Source organism: Osmerus eperlanus, chromosome 4 (assembly GCF_963692335.1).
Source record: "Osmerus eperlanus chromosome 4, fOsmEpe2.1, whole genome shotgun sequence".
Taxonomy (NCBI): domain Eukaryota; kingdom Metazoa; phylum Chordata; class Actinopteri; order Osmeriformes; family Osmeridae; genus Osmerus; species Osmerus eperlanus.
This window is the reverse complement of record NC_085021.1, coordinates 10,464,849-10,482,480: the sequence shown is the minus strand read 5'-3', so window position 1 is coordinate 10,482,480 and position 17,632 is coordinate 10,464,849. Positions and strand designations below refer to the sequence as shown.

General features: G+C 43.6%; 1 protein-coding gene across 1 annotated transcript in view; it reads right to left on the bottom strand.

Annotated features, from left to right (window-relative positions):
* Positions 1-13,379, bottom strand: part of syt6a (synaptotagmin VIa) — a 29,126-nt gene extending 15,747 nt beyond the window's left edge. Inside the window, exon 1 of the mRNA XM_062458879.1 lies at positions 13,146-13,379. Within this exon, the coding sequence (XP_062314863.1) occupies positions 13,146-13,302 (157 nt within the window). The 5' untranslated portion in view covers positions 13,303-13,379. The remainder of the gene's footprint in view (positions 1-13,145) is intronic.
* Between the last annotated feature and the right edge of the window lie 4,253 nt (positions 13,380-17,632).

The following is a 17,632-nucleotide window of genomic DNA, read 5'->3' as shown; positions in this document are numbered from 1 at the left end:
TCCTAGTCTTGCCTCGCCCTCTGCCCTGCTCTCCCCTGATTTCCCCTGCCGGGGGTTTCACCTGGTTTATCACTCCTTTGTGCATGACTTTTCACACAGTGGAGCTGCTTCCCAGTCCCTTTTTATTGGGCATCCTTAGCAAGTGACATTTTAACGAGAAGTCATAAAACATGGTGGATGAGAGATCGGGTTGTCAGGACCTCTGGTTTTCTCTTTTTCTCCCTCAGAAGGAGAAGGGAGAGAGAGCCCTCTGCGGTCATCCTAATCAGCCACAATCATGTCAGGGTTACAGGTTGCTGGCTGAGCACTCACACATACAGCCACAAGCACACACATGCATACAGCCACGGATACACACTAACACACAGACACACAGAAACTAGTGTGACAACAGACTCTCACACAAACACCCATATATATTTATACACACACAAAAGAACATATACTCATACACACACACGCGCCTGTGAACCAGCATGGGCCACCAGGGTCGAGGCGGGGAGGGGCCAGTGGAGAGTTGATAAGACTGGATGGGATTTTCCCATTGCTTCCGGGAGTAGAGTGACAGGCAGTCTCTAATCGCACCACAGGGCCAGGTGAGGGGAGGAGGGGGTTCTGAGAGCACCGCTGAGATACGTTCACTCACTCAGAGGCACAGGATTAGGCAATTGCCTGATCAGACCCACATTTTGTAACAGGCATTGACAACATTTGATACACATTCAACACGCCACCAAAATATCTGCTCAAATGTTTACACAGCAGAAAAACCATTAGTGTCCATATCTAATAGCTCCCCCTCACAGATCCTAATTGACATTAAGTACAGAACAGTGATGTCGTGGTTCCTGTTTACTCAGGCACCAGATGACATGGTGCCTCCTGCAGTGTGTCTCACATTAGCAGGGCAGCTGTGGCCCTTCATCAAAGTGACATGCTGGTAGGCTGCATGTTGATGAAACACACAGAGAGGTTACAGGCAGATGCTAGGTGAAGCCTTACAGGTGCGTGCACGCACACACACACACACACACCTGTGACCTGACTGATACACCAGCATGTCACCCCTCCCCCACGTCTATCATACAGTAACATCGATTTTAGGTCTTGAATAATTTACATGGTTAGACATAGATAGATAAAGGTCAATATCGTGGCATATTTACCTGCTGTCGAGGTTCAGGCTGCTATCATGAGCCATGAGGTGTGAAAAGATTCATCCAGAAAGTGCACTGAAGCTGCAGAATACCTCTCCTATCAAATATTTACATTCTGCTTGATAAATGATATATAAGAGTATGATACTGCAGCTGAGTCAATAACAGAAATGGTAATTTGTAGTTGTTTGGATTCAACACCCACAGTATGTTGACAGACAGAAACAGTAATACAACACGATTAGCAGAAAGGACAGAAGAAAGGATGTGCGCGCAAAGATCAGATAACTCCTCCTCACTTTGAAGAGGTAGACAAGGTCCACATGCACACACTCTCGTGTGCACACACTCTCGTGCGCACACACACACACACGCACACAGACACTCTACAGAGTAATTAAGCAACATAAAAATTATCTTGAGCCATTCAGCCCACAGAAGCCTGAGGTCTGCCGCTTGTCTGTATCTGAAACCAAAGCAGAAGCCACGCCAGTTCTCCCTTCCTCTCATCCAACAACAAATTGACAACCTGTTTCACACCATCAGACCAGCAGGGAAAACAAGCTGAAAAAAACTCTCCTAAAAAGAGAGAGCTCAGAGCATCACATTTTCACATGTGATACAATCCACAGTGACAGCTGTGTACTCACCGGTAACAGTCTTCCTCACTTTGTTCCCCTGATCCCTCTCTCTTTCTCACTCTAACTCCCTCTCTCTTTCGCTCTCTCTTTCTCTTTTTTTTTTACTCTCTCTCTCGCTCTCTCCTCTCGATCCTCACTCTTGCCGGCTCCTAGACAGAATGAGCTTCTGCTGCACTCAGGAACCCTGTTTCTATGGCACTGCAAGCAAGCCAGTCAGCAGGATACTGTACTGCAAATGTCTGGGGGCAGATCCCTCACTCAGCCCAGAGAGCACACACACACACACGCGCAACAAATAGTCTCTCACTTCATCCCTGTTGTGCAGAAACACCCCCAAGCCACTTTGCCGGCTTTCATACACCAGTGTTTAGACCAGACCTGCAATAGGGAACAGTAAGAAAAAATCTATAAACAAAACACCCATGTGTAAACAGTTTGTTTGATACGCCAAAATAAATATGTGCCACAAAAGGAGACCACGCATAACTTTGGAGAGATGAATATTAATAAAGCCGTCTTCATGAATATCAAAGATATGCTTTGAATGGATGTCCGTGTCACACATCCAAGGGTTTGTTTTATTTCAAGATTGAATGAGATTAGGCGAATGTGCAAATGGGTGCAGGGGAGTGTTCTGATAAGGTTTCCATGCGGATCGGGGCTTTGTTCCTTCTGAGGCGCCCCCGGTGAGATGCTGTGGTAAACACATGTACACACACACATGTCCATTTAAATGGCGTTCAACATAGACTTAATATGCTGGGGAGAAATTCTGCAGCACAGTCTGAGGTCATGTAATATTGCAGCAGCATCTCCTCCAACGAGAGAGAAATGGAGACAGAGAGAGAGCGAGAGAGAGAGGGGGGGGGGGGAGAGAGAGAGAGAGAGAGAGAGAGAGAGAGAGAGAGAGAGAGAGAGAGAGAGAGAGAGAGAGAGAGAGAGAGAGAGAGAGAGAGAGAGAGAGAGAGAGAGAGAGAGAGAGAGAGAGAGAGAGAGAGAAAGAGAGCAACATCCCCTACAGCCCTGCCTTGTCTAGATTAGCATCAGTTTATCCTCAACTGCCTCCAGCCTGGTGATGGTCTGCAGTGGAGAAACACAGTGAGGGCAGCAGCACAGGGGACAACTTGAGATCAATTTAACACACAGCACCACACGGTGAGAAATGGTGTGGATTGATCAGATTTGAGGATCCGCAGTTGTGTGTAATGATACAGTGTGCAAGAGCTCCTGTGATCAGGAAAAGAGTCTTCTAATGGAAAGAGGGGGAGAGGGAGAGAGAGAGAGAGAGAGAGAGAGAGAGAGAGAGAGAGACCTTCCATGAGCAGCCTAGTGGAAGTGACTCCACCTCCAACTGTTTGCACAATGCATCTACGTAGAATAGTCCTAGGGGTTTTTGTAAAGTTTGACTTGAATATTCTACAGGGTCATTGCAAAACACACAGTACGCATTCATTATGGTCAGTGGTCGCAGTTAGTCACAGTCTTCTATAGGCGGCGTGTCTTCTGTGGCTGTGTTGTTCCCCATTCTCATCACACTAATGGACAATAACCAGTGCTCTCCGCGTTCCTCTCCACATTGCTCACGTGACACCGAAAAAAATTAGTTGGAGAGCTAATTTCTTCATGTAATAGGTTGCCTATGCCTTACACCCAGCTAAAAGATCCAATGATGTATTCAATCCAACACACTGAAACAATGATAACACCATCAAATATGTTCAAACACGCATAAAGCCACTGGAGACACAAGTCATGGGTTTCCATACCACTTGGCAGAAATGGTGCTGTACTACACTGTCTCTTTTAACGAATCATGACTACCAGACGCATGTGAATGACTGAATTAAGAATGCACATCGAATCAGATGCAAGAAGGTAGAGCACACATAAGGTGTGCAAATCACCAGCACAACAAACACAAGCCGGTTCCTGGGCTTGTCACAAATACATCTGTGCTTAGCTCTACAGAGTGTTTCACATGAACTATTGATGAGCAAAGGGTATAAGAAGAAGGACCTCCTGGCGTTGGGCTGTCAGTGGCAGGACAGGAAATCAACAGTGTTTGTAGTGATAGGTCAGAGCTAAACCTGAAAGACCAACGGTGGCCTCAGTCCGAAAGAGGACAGTCCCAGCTTTGTTGAACGATGGCCAGCGTGGTTATAAATGACTGGCTTTACCAACGCACCAGGGATTCATATCTGAAATAACAGTCTGAAAAATCTCCATTACAGAGATTTATTAAGCTCAACGGGGAACACTATTTGGTGCGGAAGGTTTCTAAGTGTGAGAACCAATTTGCTGCTCTTTCGAACTTTCGATTATACTTTCATCAAGAGCACAAAGACATTCGTTTCTTTGTACGTTTGAGTGGATTCAAACAGTGCCAGCCGGTGAAGATAGAGGAAGCTATGGCCTGAATACACATCGGTACTGTACTAAAACTGAAAGCACACAACAGGGTCAAACCTCACCAGGGAGACACTGCACCATTCATCTTTCTAATGAACCGTACATCAACAGCCTACTGTCATCTTATAGGCATCAACGGAATTTAGAATCAGCCTCTATACCTGGAGCCTAAGCAAGAGAGCACCAATGAGGGTTCAAAGGCAAAACAGCTGAGGGTTGAGGCGGATGTCCTTCAGGGAATCAGGCTCTGAGAATAAAGTACAACGTTACATCAAAAATCCCTTCAGTTATTCAAAAACGCCTTTGGGGAGATTTAATATAGCCTCTGGAAATCCTTCAATCCTTGGACAGAACCTTGCCGGACCCGTGCGCACACGGGAAGAGCAGAGGAGAAGGTGGAGGACAGATTTAAGTAGAGACGAACTGGAGAGGGCAGAGCCACTGCAGAGATTAGGAAGAGAAGGGTGAGACAAGAGCGTGTCCATATAGAACAGAAGACGCAGTATGGGTGGCTTTGTGGCATTTCTGTATATATGGTAATTACACGCTCATTTTCTCATCTCAGTGTTTGTCCCCGAAAGCTTAAAAAACACACCAATCTATACAAATGGGGTTTCACGAGTACTGGCCATGGCTGACGTTGCTGAAACTACCACAGCATAACACTATTATGTTTCATGAGATACATCACTGTGGTCTGCATCACGGCACACAAGCTTCATTGTTTCTCATTAATGAAGGAAATCTGCAATGAAAATTGCCTGAAAGCCTACACAACCACTGAGGTGGACTCTGAAGATTGTGTGTAGTAGAATGTATGTGATTCCGTATGACATGGTGACTACTACTGTGTTTTCAGCATCTGACAGTAGCCTTACTCATCCTTTTTTCCCACAGGTCTAATTTTAGAAGGCTTGGAAAGACAACAGGATTAAACTTTTTGCCTTGTGTATAGATTTAAATACATGTGAGGCATTATTAACTGTGTTTTGTTCAATACAGTAAGAATACATGTTAGGTTTGTCCTGATATAACTGATTGCAGTGATACAAGCTGTTAATGTATTCTATTTGGTTAATAAAAATCACAACAAAACTTTTAATAGAAAAACAAGCATTTCTGAATTAAAGCTCAAAAGTTACCATCCTCATCATGCAGTTAGTTTGCAGTCAACAAGGTCTTGGCAAGGCTTTGCGAAGGGAACAGTACAGGCCTGCTGAATATCCAGGTTGTTTATCAGGCAGTGGAACAGACTCATATCTCTGGCCCCATTGTGACCCCCCTCTCCCTGCTTAAAATGCAGACCAGCGTTCCAACCATGACCTCTTCTCTACAGGACCCATCTGCACTCACATCACCTTGTATGCCTCATATTCATAATCATGTAAAGCCTGTCCTTGTCAGTCCCTCTGTCATTGCTCTGATAATAGCCATGTGTATTTGACATGCCCAAATTTAAGGGAGAAGTGTACTTCAGACTGAATTTAATCAACAAAACACACAGAAATATCCCACTTCATTTAGATTGAGCAGAGCTGTTTATGCAGTGAAAATAGATGTCCAAAAATAATGACCCAAACAACAGACAAAAAAATGTGTTCTTCACTTTATGGAAAACATTATTAACCCATCGCCAACCTTGAAAAGGCATGTGTAAACATTTGAAAGAAAAGGGTGAATCGCCCTGGTTGTAATCAGAACTGAAGGCGCAATCATTTCAGAGGTCCAGTCTCTGTCAGTGGTCGTCTGGCTGAACTGCTAGCTGCCATGTTGTGCTCACTGAGGTCGTTCCAGACCACGCAGATTGCTGTCATGTCTGAGACATGCCCAGTGCTTCTTGTCCTGTTCTTAATTACACGCATCACTGGAGATTTACTCAAGATAAAAGCCTGGCAGGGTCGAAGTTACCATTGGTATTGTGAAGTCTATTTGCACACATACATAACGTGACACCAGATTTGTATTGAAGCCTCGTAAATTCGCTCACTCATTAAAAGCTATTAATGATCTCGTGTCTGATACTGTGAATGAGCCGAGGCAGCGATATTAAAACCCTTCTGTTTTGGGTTGTCACTTTTCAATACCACACAACCATCATCAGGGGCTATTGTAGACCCGAACTACGCAGCACCTTGTAAATCACCCAAACCACAGATGAGTCACGCCAATGTGTTTTAATATAGAGAATCCATGTAGTAAAACACGATTCTTCACTGCACTACATGTAGTTAATCCCCTGTCAGTGCACTGTAAATCTCCCTTCGTCGTGTTAATGAATGGAAGCTGTCAACCTGGCAGCCATGCCATGAGATGGTAACTATCTGGTGTCAGTTGGCCGGGTGATAAACGCTTCGGCTCCACCTAGTCATCCACCATATCCTGGTCTTCAGGTCTGGGACCGTTTCCTTTCGGAGCTTGGACATCAGTATGCAGGTGGGAAGCAGAGCAGCATACCTTAGTATCATTCATACAGGCGGTAGCGTGTATGAGAAATGCTTTTGACATATCCCTGTAGATATTTTTTCTCTGCAGTGTTTCTCAGTGCCCCACGAAGCTGTGTTCGGCCACTGGACAAGCTGTAAGGTCATTCCATCAATTCCTGTCAGATTAGGTAACATCACTTGAGGCAGTGGCTGCTTTGCAGAGGGCTCTAACACAATCAGAGGGTGAAGTGTCACAACAAACCTCAATTTACCCCTGATCTTTTGCGTCTGGGTGCGAGTGAGACCAAAAATGTAATTTAATCGTCAAAACAAAGTCTTGTTTACACAAATGCACCTGGCACGGGCACACGTACACGCATGTAAGCACTCACACTCCCTTTTTATGCCTTCCAATCTTACTTATTCAATTTACACTTGTTCCAGTCTCCTCAATTGACGCTCTTTTTGGAAACAGTTTCTCGGAGGCGAGTTAATGGAGCTATAAGTGAAAACTCAGAATAAGAACTAGATGGGAGGTATTCCAGGAAACTGGAATGATAAAGGCTGTGCTGATTAAAGACCCACAGGCACTAGATGTACCAAGAAGCACTGGGAAATGGGTTACCAGAAAGTCAATCTCTCAGTCTACAAAAGTGTGATTCACCTGGAGCAAAAGACAGACATGATACCATGGAATGAATTCAAAATTGTCCCAGGTCTGAAATTAACATTTTAGTTTGCCACTCAATTAAGAAGGCAGAATGATATCCTCATCATATCTGCTATCCAATATTGATGATACCAAGTGTGTACACATGCTGATCTCAAGCCATCTTACCAAACACTTCATTCTTCCCTGCATTCTTCTAGAGCTATCCCTGTAAGGATGAAGGATAAAGTATCCTTGCTATGTTCCTGAAAAGTTGTTTTACATGTAACTAAAGCAACTACTGTTTTATGTGTAACTAATCTCAGACCTCAACAGCACAGCCAGTACATGCAGAGCATGTAACACAGCACATGAACCCAGACACCCCCTTAATCCACTCTTCACACTGCTTCCATCAGGTCACAGATGCAGATCCCTGGCCTGGAAATGGCCATGATAGGGAAGGAGTTTAGTTCCCTTTGCCACAGTATCATCAAAACGATGTCATAACTACCATATGGAAAGGTGCTGCAGCTACATACAGTATGTGTCATGCAGCTGTGTTGTGTCATGTGTATGTTGTATCTAAGTCATCTATGTGTTGCTCTCTACAGACTGGGGAAACATTTCCCTGGAAAAGAAAAATACAAAAGATACCCATCTAATTTGGTCTCATGCACTCGCACATTCATCCAATTAGAGCTGTGAGGTGTTGACAATGTTAACCTCCTCTTTGGTATCCTGTCACCCAGACACCCTGTGGGTCCTCCGCCATCTAGCTAGGTAACACCTCACTTCACTTCACCAACAGGCTGCACTCACAATCACCTACACCTTCGCTGATCATGAAAAGAGCATGGTGTACCTCCAGGCCTCCTCTCACACATGATTCAACTAAAGGCCTGATCTGAGACAACATCTCCAGAGGGTCCGACTCCACCTAGCGCTCATCCATCACCAGCGTGGCTGAGAAAGTGTTTGGACTCGCGTCTGTCTGCAATTGTTTCTACATCGTCAACCGAGTCAGTTTTGCCAAAGCTTCGCCCCCGAAGGCATGGGCTTTCAGCACGACGGCAGCCGCTAAGCTGGGGAGAGGAGCCGCAGAACAAGGGAAACACACAATCCCGACCTCAGGAGCGTGGGTGTGGGTCTAACCACACCATCACTGACGCTCACTAGAAATGAAAGGCAACTCAAAGGCAATGAAGCGAAAGATACGTGTGAGGAAAATGGTTATTACATTCACGTAGCTCACACTGACTCTCATAACTAACTGTACACTGTGGATTTCCAAAACTAGTGGGAAAAGGATATAAAATGGCCGTGTGCATGCGACCAGTATCAGATGGCTTGTTTGGCATGGCGACCGGACCATTAGACGCATGCACACATGCATTCTTCCAACATGAGGCCCTCAGCAACTATGTCTTTTCTGTTCATTTTGGTCAAATAATTGTCCACACCACCCCTATACTCTCACAGAATCCTAGAACATTAATATAATACATGGATGTTGAAGACAGAGTTCAGTGGAAGTCATTTTGTGCCATTGGTGCCATTGCATTTTATTTATTCATAATGGAAGATCGGCATGTATAATAGCAGCAGTGTCATGAAACAGGCTGGTGTTGTACCGCCGAGGTGGAGATAGCAACCCAGACATCAGCACCATCAGGGACATCCAAAGCCCTTGCTCTTCCTAATTAAATAGCTGAAAAAATAAGAAGTCGCCAAATAATAAAGAAAACAGAAATGGCTGCAATTTGAATGCTGCTCACAACCTCCCGACACAAGAATCCAATTTGTATTCCAGCCGTCGCTTGACTTTTGTCTTTAGCGCATTCGAATGAAAAATGTGTTTTACTAGGACAGCCATTATCTCCGGAACCTCCTCACCTGACTCAGTCACCCTCCAGCAAGGGGGGGCATGTCTCTGAGTTTAACCCTCAACTCTATCCAGTCTTGTCAGAAAGGATAACCTCAGTCCTTTGTGCGCGGCTTGGTCTCAAACAAGGATAAAAAGCTGAGCATTAATGCTCAAATTAGAGTGTGTTGAGTCATCGCTCTAAGGTTGAAATGTTTTATTCTCACATATTGTGCTGCATAATCTGGTTTTAATACATCTCTATCATTCTTTCATAACCATCATTTATGTAAATGCCAAGGTGAGTATCGTCCACTGTTATTATAACATGGACATTCATCCAAATGTTATCTTTCACAGCAGGGTGGGCTGCTTTCCAACGTTTTTCTTTGATTCTAGTACAAGGGTTGGCAACCCGCGGCTCTAGAGCCGCATGCGGCTCTTTAGCGCCGCCCTAGTGGCTCCCTGGAGCTTTTTCAAAAATATGAAAATGGAAAAAGATGGTGTGAACATATTTTTTGTTTTAATTATTAAAACAGAAATGTTGAAAACATATTTATTATACACATTTTTACAGCAAAATGTGTATGTGTATAATAAATATTTTATTTCAACATTTCTGTCAACGAAGATTTACGTCATAGCCTGCGACACACGTTTCTTTCAGCTCGGCGTAATGCCAGACAGGTGGCTGTTGCAAACAAACCGGCGGGTGTGTCATGGGCCATGGATCCCAAAGGGAAAAAGAGAAAGATAGCTGAGGAGAACAGAGGATTCAACAGTTTTTGGACCGAATCATTTGCTTTCATTGCCAATGCGGAAGGATTGCCTGCATGTTTGCTTTGTAATGAGAAGTTTAATTTTTTGCGGCTCCAGACAGATTTGTTTTTTGTTTTTTTGGTCCAATATGGCTCTTTCAACATTTTGGGTTGCCGACCCCTGTTCTAGTATGTGAAAGGGGGTATGTCCCTGTACTTACTGTAAGTCGCTCTGGATAAGAGCGTCTGCTAAATGTAAATGTAAATGTGAAATTTTGAGTCTATAAAGGAAAGACTGTTAGTCAGTGTGTGCCATATGAATTATTGAAAGGAACCAAAGTTCTGCTGGGGTTCTAATTTCAACAGCCCAGTTAATTTGATGTTCTTGTTTGGTTGTTTTGGATTCCACCTGCAATGCGTCCTCTGTCCTTGCAAATATTAGGTAAAATGTAGCAACCAGCGGGACCAAAATAAATGATCTTGAGATGCTAATGTCCTATGCCTGTCTGATGTCTTGGTTAATCAATCTCAATATGAGACTGGAAAACAAGGTATAATGTGATCAAAATAAGCCTTGTCTATTCAAGTTCACACACCTGAAGCTGCTCCTTCTAATGAAACTGGAATTGGTAATGACTGTGTGTGTTTGTGCATCAGCGTGTGTTTGTGAGTGTGTATTTCCAGCTCCACAAGTGGACATGGGCTTGATGCCATGTTTTATTTCACCTCTGTGAAGTTAATGTCCATATTTTCTTAAGTTGCTGTACAGTGGCAACTATCATGTCAGCTTTGTCTGATATACTGATCTCTCATTCATTTTAGGGAGTAGCATGTTCTCCTTTCATGAGCACCAGGTGTGTTCATTCACAGAGGCAATCGTGATTGCAACACAACCCACTAAATTCCAATTTAACCAATCACACTTTGCCTGCTGCAGAGTGAAGGCAATATCCCTCAGGGATACTCAGACCCGGATAGGATAAACCAAAATTCTGATCATTTCTCATTTTCTCATCAATGCTTTCGAATAACCGAGGAGAGGCGGCGGTGCTGGCCCCAGTGTGGTGTGCTCAGGGACACTCTCTCATACAGTACGTTTTCAACACAGCTGAGAGCCTGACAGCTGAAGATACAACAGTTGTGTTTGTTCTCAAACCCAAAGTGTTCTGGCTTTGTCACAAATGAGAAATGAAGTCAATGAGCACATGAAAAGCTATTGACGAAAGTGCTACGTCGTGCCCTCCCCTCTCCCTCTCAGGGCAGAAAAGATAGAACACAACATAAACATTGGAAATGCTAATGCTGAGACGGAAGAGCAGGAAACGGTGACAGAGAAGAATGTCAGACAGTCTCAATGTCTCTGTCAACTGTCATGGTTTGTCAAGGTGCAAGGTTCATACGGTAAAGGGATCAAAAAACGTTTATGGAAATGTGAAGGAGTGCTCCCACGACATTGCTGTTTACATTCAACCCACAAAATGATTTGTTTTAATGTTTATGTAACGTGTATAGCAACTATTTTACAGGTCATTATTCAGAACCTGGTACTTTACTTCTTTCCAACTGAATCTGGAACTTGAACATTGAGAACAAATCCCACTGAAAATCTGTACAACCACAGTACTTTAAATCACCTTTGATGAAAGTGTCTAAAGCTGTTATCAGCTATGTTTTCGCTAATGCACTATTAAAAATAAAATGGGAGGAAATGTTTTTATGTCCATCTTGTCCCACAATAAGCAAAGGAGCGTGTGTTTAGCCTTCATGTGGCAGAAGAGATTCACATTGATGTGTGGATAACATGCAGTGGCATTTAATGGCCCTACAGCTTAGCCGAGGATGCCGGTGGCACGACCGGCCACGTTCGATTCTCCCACTGAGGATAATGTGAGGTGACACTGGATCTGGACAGGAATGGTGTGACACCCTCCGAACAGAGATCCATCCTCGCAGAAACAGCTCTGAATGACATTTCCTTTTGAGGTTAGCAACAGTGGACTTCAAGTTCCGTCATGTCAGAGTTGGTTGGTTGTGTAGAACATGGAGACATTCACATAGATGCATCTGCTGTGCTGTTGGGGGGTCTTGGGCTGTGTCATTGTGCTGTGTGGGTGTTTTGTGTGCTGTCTGCTTTGTGATGCTTTCTTGGACAGCGATTCCTTGAAAAATAGATGTACATGTCAATGTGACTACTCTTTTTAAAGGTTACTGTAGAAAAGAAAAAGATGGCTTCTCTTGAAGGATGCTACAAATATAAGAGTTCAGAATCCATCATCTAGAGTGCATTATTCTGAAGTTCAAACAATTCCACAGCAAGATGAGAAAAAGAACAGGTCCCCGTGTGCTGGGAAGTTGCTGTCAAACAGAGAACCTCAACAAAGTTTTGCTCCACAGGCTTCATCAAGCCGCTGATGAAGCCTTGATATTTAGTACTTTGTTCAGGGACTCTCACAGGAGAACATGCTTCGCCTCTGGCAAAGTATTTGTAGGCTAATATGACTAAGGAGGAGTGTTCCTCCAATTCCCAAAAGTACTTTCATTACGAGTCTCCACCCATGCATCAACATATTCATTTCAGTTAAAGTGTGACACCCATGCGGTTCCTCTCTAATGGGAAGGTTGAGCAGCCAGGACAACATCAGTTGATATTAGTCAGCCTACAGGCGGATCTATTTGTGTATTGGGGGTTCTTCTCTCAGAGCTGAAACTAGGAAGTCAGCCTGAGTTTGCTTTATATACCTATTCCTCTCTGCCCCCAGGTCAGAAAAACTCATTACAGCAGTGTCCATGACTCTGAGAGCTAGGGCTGACCCCATCTCTCCAATCATGGGGAAGATAACAATAACAAAGAGAGGGGAAATAAGTCAGGAATCTTTGAGGACTGTGAGGACTGGAAGTCTGTGCAAGGCATTCGCATTGTTTCATTACTAAAACATACCTTACATCTTGGTAATTGTGACTAAGTGTTACATTTGTTTGGATTACATTGCATTTTACAAGTCCAACAACACAATACTAACTCTTGATATTGTCCCACCATTATACACTTATATATAACATAAAGTAAACACATTAAACCCAGGAGACACAATTAAGAAATGTTGGCTGCAGTCTCTATATTTTGTAATTCAAACACATATAGAAGACCCACAGCTCCTATACAGCGGTCCATCACATGTATGTAAATGCACACAGCACACCGAGCTAATGCAAATATAGCATGGGTTACAGAGAAAAACCTTACTTGGCTCCTTGTTGTCCGAGCTCTGGTTGGAGAGCAAGAAGAGGAAGTCCTCGCAGGTGTCCGAGTCCAGTAAAGCGCTGTTCTGGAGACAAAGGTCAACAATCAGGGTCACAGCTTTCTGACAGACCATGTCATACTCCTCTTCGTCAGGACTCATGCTCCCAGCTGCATCCTCTGTCTCGCGTGCTCATCCAGGGAGACTAACGCACCCACACAAACGGAAGCCAGAGCCTGGCATAGAGAAGATAAATGCAACTTGTCTCGCGTCCGCTCATTCTTGTTCTTGCAGTGTCTCTCAAACCAGTGTGAGCCAGTGTGTGTGTGCCGGGCTAAATTTAAATGTGTGTGAGGGGGCCAGGATTGTGTGTGTGTGTGTGTGTGTGTCGTTTTCTGTTTATGTATGAAGGTGTGTGCAAAGATGTGTGAGTGTGTGTTCGAGGCTACGCACCCACGTGTAGCTTAAACTGTGCGTGTGTGTGAGAGTGTGCTGAGTATACATTGTGTGTAAAAGTGTGTGTAGGCTTAATGAATCACTTATGCCCCCTGGTATTGTAGGGACAGAATCATTGCATCATGGATTCTGAAGCTCGACAAATGAAACGCAAAAGATCAGTTCACTTGGTAACACCGAATATGCAACAAGAGCCTGTGAGCGCCCTCCCCCGTTCCCCTGTTACCCCATCAGTAACCCTCCCCCTCTGCCTGCCCGCGTTCCCCGCCCTCTGTGTACTAATGAAAACTCTCTCATTAGGACCACTGGGCTTGTTTTTCTCAGGGCGTCTGACTGGTTAGTCCCTGAGCTCTAGTTGTCCTCTGAGGTAGGGTTCCACAGCCTGAGCCCCCACGGGTCTGGCACCTCTCATTGGTCTCCCACATCTCGGTGATTGTGCTTAACACGCGGCCAAGTGTCGACTGGATTTATGATTAAGAGAGCTGGGCTCCATACATTTACAGCTGAGGGCCTTTTTTCATGAGGCTGCATCTTAATGAGTTTTCGAGTGTTCTTGTGCCTATTCCTGCACGGCCACATAGCTGGGCGTCGTTCAGTTGCCACATGCTTTTTTATGGATTCAACGTTGCTTAGACCATGATCGAATACATCTTAGCAGGTGGCGGTTCAGAGTGGCTTTTTTCTAAGCCTTTGTTCTGAGGCTACAAAACCATGTCATGAATAATTCTGTTTTCCTAGAGGAACTGGACAAACTTGTAGATTCAAAATATTGAAGTCAAGAGCCAGACCACTAAGATGCATCAATAGTCTATTCATTTCCTCTGCTCATCAGAATCAGAATCAGAATGGGATTTATTCGCCATGAAAGTTTGCACAGACAAGGAATTTGCTTTGGCAGGAAGGTGCATACAATAAACATATATCTAAAATTTAAATATGTGGACTATCTATACTAAGGGTACATAAACTAGCAGTACTAAGTGGGATTAGAATATAATTAAATATACAATAAAATAAAATCTAAGTTGCCGTAAATTACTCATTTCAGTTTCATTCCAATAAATGAAACTGTCCACAATCAATTCCTGCATGACTGTTGCATTGGGAAAAAAAGGTCAAGAGTAGGACTTGTTTAACTGACTTAACTCTAAACAATGATATTAAAGCTCCTCATGAACTCACTTGACCTTGAGCCTTGCACTGACTTTCATATTAACAACAACATTAGTCAAGCAATTCAATCAACATGGAGTATTAAGACGTTAGAAAAAAACTAGCATTTAAGGCTAATCTAAATACAAAGTGATATGGAGTCCAACCCCCTCCCATATATTCCCCCTGTAACTTCTTAATTCCATTCTTAATTGAGCTGCAGCGTCAAAGCCTGCCCCTTAATTTTCAGCAGGCTATCTCTGATTCTATAGAGATAATTGGGTGCTAATCTCGGTTTCTCTTTGACCCTTCGTCTCATCCAGGATGTATCCTGGGCTCATTGTGCTCTCTGCTAATGAGGATTGGATTCACTCAGACTACAAATCATTTCTAGCTGCAGAACTTCAAAAGAGTCAATTACTTTTTTGATTCCGTCTGAGGCAGCTGATACATTCTCCTTCACTCACCTTTTGTCTGGCCGGCACTGGGAGAGGGAGTTGGTACTTCATGGTTCTACGTTTACCAAATATGGAAATACAGTGTCACATCATAACACAGGGCACTAACCGTGGTCCCCTCCATGTTGCCTCCAATACTCACATGAACCTGGAGACAGACCAAGAGATTTACAGTGGACAACCGGTAATACACTGGTGAGGATAGACCTGGGAGAGACAGGTCTGCCTCTGGCCCGCTGTGTCATGTGAGGGTCCTCAGGTGTAGCCCATAATAAACGGATGAAAGATTGTGTCACGACAATGTTTCTTTGTTCAATCTACATACTTCTGGGATGACAGCTGGGAAACACACATCCCCTCTGGAAAATAAGAGGTAGGTTCTACACCATGCGACCACAACATTATTTATCCACTTGTACTGCAGTTGCTATCTTTAGAACACTGCAATGCACGATGATTGGCAAACAGTGGTTGTAACAATGATTTAGTCCACAATTAAAGAAGGTGTGAGTCTAGTTTACTGAATTAGAGGATGAACTCAGAAGCCTTGCTGGATTTATGGCACTTTAAGGGTGTCTCACTAAAGAACATGTTGCAAAGCACTTACCTATGAAAGGAAAATCACTTTTGTCCTACCACCTCGTCAGTTCATGCTAATGTGTAGCAATCACCACCACCTGTCTAACAGGCCGAGTCATTGGTTACCTTTCGTTGTATTTTCTTACCCCTTTCTCTTCAATTATTCAGACATTGCAGTCTTTAACAACACCAAATAACATCACAAACAACACCACATAACAATAAAGTTGGTGCATGACATAACAAGTTAACTTATTTCACACTACTGAATAATTCAGAGCTAAAAGCACAAGAGGAAAGAAACATTCTGTGAGCTGATGTTAAATAAATGTGTTAATCAAGGTCTCGATCATGAGCGATATTGGAATTAATTCTTCTGTATATTAAGGTTTCTCCTATCCAACAACAGTGCTTGAGCCACAGTATATGGGCAGAACGAGGGTTAATATTGAACAGCAAGCAGCAGGTGTGAGCATATTTTCATCCTTAAAGGGAGGTGGTGCACATGAGGTCCTTGGTTTGATATGTAAATCTACACCATCGACTGCGGTAAATCTCTGTGTGCTGACAGGCTCATGGCTGCAGGTGTTGACCTTGATTCAGAGCGGCAAACGCATGACAAAGGGGTCGCTCACTCAAAGCTATGCTAATCAACATCAGCACTTCCAAACTTGTCCTGAGGGGACTTGTGAGGCTCTCTGATTATTGAGTGTGTGTGTGTGCGCGCGCGCGTGTGTGTGTCCATGTGTGTGTGCATGTCATTCTATGTCACAATAAGTTAATAAGATGTTCTGAACTTAGCTGTAGGGGAATCAGAAAATATTTCATTTTGAGTCACAGTTAAGCTCATTAGTAACACAGCAACAGTGTGTGCTATACTTAAAAGGTGCTCTGCAGCAACTGCCTGGCAGCGAAGAAGATAGATTTAAAGATGGGCCTGTCAATGAATATTGCATAAACTATTGGGTTTGGGTTGACTACAAAAAAAAAATCGGCTCAAGGGGACCAAAGAGTATAGAAGCACAATATAAGTTATTTGAGGGGACTGAGGTCACAGCTGAGCTGTGTGATTTTTAAGCGGCAGATTCCACAGTGATGCACCGGGGCTACATTGCCTTCTACAAGGAAAGAGGGAAGCATCATTACTCAACATTCTGTGAAAGATTCACAGCAGTGCTTCATGCAAACAGGAAGTCATAGGGAGAAAGTGCTTCACTGTGTGCTTGTCAGTTGTGGAGCTGACTGGTAGGGAGTTATCTAACTCTGAGGACCACACGGGTCATTTCACCATGCGGGTAATATTAAACAAGTGTTTTAAACACTTCAAGATAGAAGAGGAACACGTGGAAGGAATGTCTAGGCTGTGTTCGTAGCATATATAATTGATTTTCTATAAATATAAAGAATAGCTGTTATGAGAGTGAGCCTGGAGTCTGAAGTCTAGGTTTTTGGTCACAGGGGAAATAGAAAACATTGAATAAGCGTGTTACCAGAGAGAAGCAGCTCTGTAAACTCATTACGTCCCCCTAACTTAGCCCCCGTAATTGCACATTAACACTGCATTCTTCATTCCAATAAGCAAGCCTGTATGTGGTTATTAGAAAGAGACGCCCCTGCACAAGACCATCAGCCTGTGCAAAGTAAAGTCTTACGACAACGTAGCCCTGCAAATATGGAGACAGAAGTTTAAAAAAAAGAAAGTCTTCAGTAAACAGTAATCTCAAGTTCAGGATTAGCTGCCTCGAGGCAAGTCTCCAATCCTTTGAAGATAACTAGGGTATGAGTGTGTACTAACTCATAAATAGCCATATCACTGATACAAGTACAGTTTACAATAGTTCATCTTG